At 40.7% G+C, this 2,500-nt stretch overlaps 2 protein-coding genes across 2 annotated transcripts in view; one reads left to right on the top strand and one right to left on the bottom strand.

Annotated features, from left to right (window-relative positions):
- med11 (mediator complex subunit 11) overlaps window positions 1–540 on the top strand; it is a 1,851-nt gene extending 1,311 nt beyond the window's left edge. The window contains exon 3 of the mRNA XM_080542641.1: window positions 18–540. Coding sequence (XP_080398767.1) covers window positions 18–161 — 144 coding nt within the window. The 3' untranslated portion in view covers window positions 162–540. The remainder of the gene's footprint in view (window positions 1–17) is intronic.
- Window positions 1–2,500, bottom strand: part of LOC308168152 (complement factor H-related protein 2-like) — a 499,130-nt gene that overhangs the window by 3,594 nt on the left and 493,036 nt on the right. The window lies entirely within an intron of this gene.

The raw sequence follows: 2,500 nt of genomic DNA on the forward strand, positions 1-2,500 counted from the left end.
CCTTCTCTCTCCCCTAGGTGGCCACAGGTCAGCCCCACGAGGGCTCCACATACTCAGCCAGGAAGGACTGTCAGATGGCGCTGAACAGAGCAGAGTACGCCCGGGTCAAACTGGGCGAGCTGGGGCGGACCTGCGAGATCATGCTGGACCCACAACCCTGAGAGGAGGGAGAGCACTGGCAACGTTCTGGAACGTTCAGGGAGCAACGTTCTGGAACATTCAGAAAGGTTCCAGGGAACTCATGTCTTTCCTGTGTGCTATTGTTGGACACTACAGTACCCTAATTCATACTACAGTGCCGAACCGAGCTGAGCTGTTACTGGCCTGGGCTATGAATCCACCATAGTTACTGTAACGGTATTGGAAAGGACCATGTGAAAGGATGATATATCTGTGCCAAGCACAGTATGTATGGCCCCTTTTCACCCCCCCCTTGGTTCTTGGAAGGTTCAGATTGAAACATAATGTTTAGACATGCCTCTCTGATATGTAGCTCTGTTTATTATCACTTCAACACGCAGTATGTTGCGCCCTCCTCAACACGACCACATTTGTTTTTGGGGGGGGGGCGGGGGGGTTGTTTATTGGTTCCTGTTGTCTGGTTTTCTTGGAATTGGGGTTGATACTGTGGGATTCTCATTTTTGTATGATATCAGGAAATGCATTTGGTGGTCTTTGTAATAAAAAAGTTTCACCACCTTCTTGGTGTTTTTTCCTGTCCTATCCCCTCTGGTTTCTCCTTTCTCCTCTCTCTCTCTCCTCTCTCTCTCTCTCTCTCTCTCTCTCTCTCTCTCTCTCTCTCTCTCTCTCTCTCTCTCTCTCTCTCTCTCTCTCTCTCTCTCTCTCTCTCTCTCTCTCTCTCTCTCTCTCTCTCTCTCTCTCTCTCTCTCTCTCTCTCTCTCTCTCTCTCTCTCTCTCTCTCTCTCTCTCTCTCTCTCTCTCTCTCTCTCTCTCTCTCTCTCTCTCTCTCTCTCTCTCTCTCTCTCTCTCTCTCACACACACACACACACACACAAATAAAAAGACATGGAGACAACTTTGTATGTTAACTGTTTTTCTTATTTTTAAAATGTTCTAAAATACAGTACAAAATAAAGAAGCAACATATATTTTTCCAATGTTTTTAAGTTTTTCAATCTTTTACATTTTTGTTTCATTGTCATTTTGTTCCATTTTATTGACTAAAATAACATATTGCTTATACAGTATTGTGGTTTCCTTAATAACAATATACTTTGTCTTACTTTATTGTGAATTAATTAAATTACCACGTAGCATTTTAAGTATCATTCTATGAATCTAGATTTTACTCGTAATAGTTGTAGTAGCTTAAAAGTGTCCCTAACATAAAAGGTCTGACACCATAGCCTACGAACCGACATGATTGCGTGCGTTTCCATGGATACCTAAACTAAGGTAAACTGGAAAAAAATATCTTTGTTTTAAAGTTTTGGATAATCTTTTTCTACACTTGACTGGTTTACTGACAGATGAAGACAATCACCATTCAGATTTACAAAAACAAACCTAGACAAAAACAAAGAAGCTAAATTGTAACATTTATGTGGTCCATACATAAAGGAGGCAGGCGATTCTAATTGCTCTATCATCACAACACATCACAACATTGTCATATTGTTGCCAGTGCATTGTAAGAATGCCATGCCCATGCATTCATTCACAATATGAACTGAATTATGAGCTTCATGACCATCACATTGTGACATCACACCATCCTTGAACACTCTCATTACATCATTGTCTGAGCGTGAGCAGGATGAAGCTACGGTGTAACAATGTAACAATGACACACAGTAGATGATCCATTGTAAATGAACGGCTTTGCAGGTGTTGTCATGTTAGCCATGTTGACTGACAGTTGGTGAGCTTAGAATGATAAGGTTCTATCTCCGTCTAGGGTAGTTCAGAGATATTGAGTGTCAAAGTTTTTACATTCCATTATGTTTTGTGAGATGGAACCTTTGTATTTTATGAATGACTAACTCAAAAATGTCAACATTTTAAAAATAACAACACACAGGCATTAATAAACACCTAATGGATCAGATTATGTAAAAGAAAACTCAATTTTGACAAAAATTGAGATAGAACCTTATAATTCTAACGTCACGAGTTGGTGAATTCAATTTACACAGGCAGGTCGAATGTTAAAAATACATTCTTGCCATTGAACTAGAGAGGGACGGTCCCAAACTAAACCCCCCTGCTACCAGAAGACCTCTGAGAGACACGAGAGGCGATCCTCCGTGTCACATAATAGATTTGCTATCTGCTGGCTTGTTGGCGAACTTGTTCTTCTAAGCTTCTCCCTCGTTGACACAACACATATCGTGTGGATCATAACATAAGACAGTAAAATGTTGATGGTTGTATATTTCTCCAGCCATCATATCTGGTATATTGTGCAAATGAAGAATCTGGACAAACACAGTGATTTCCAATCTGATGAACAAGCCAAGTGTCTGAGCAATCAATCAAT

This window comes from Nansenia antarctica (assembly GCF_963989245.1).
Source record: "Nansenia antarctica genome assembly, chromosome: 12".
NCBI classification, from domain to species: Eukaryota; Metazoa; Chordata; class Actinopteri; order Argentiniformes; family Microstomatidae; genus Nansenia; species Nansenia antarctica.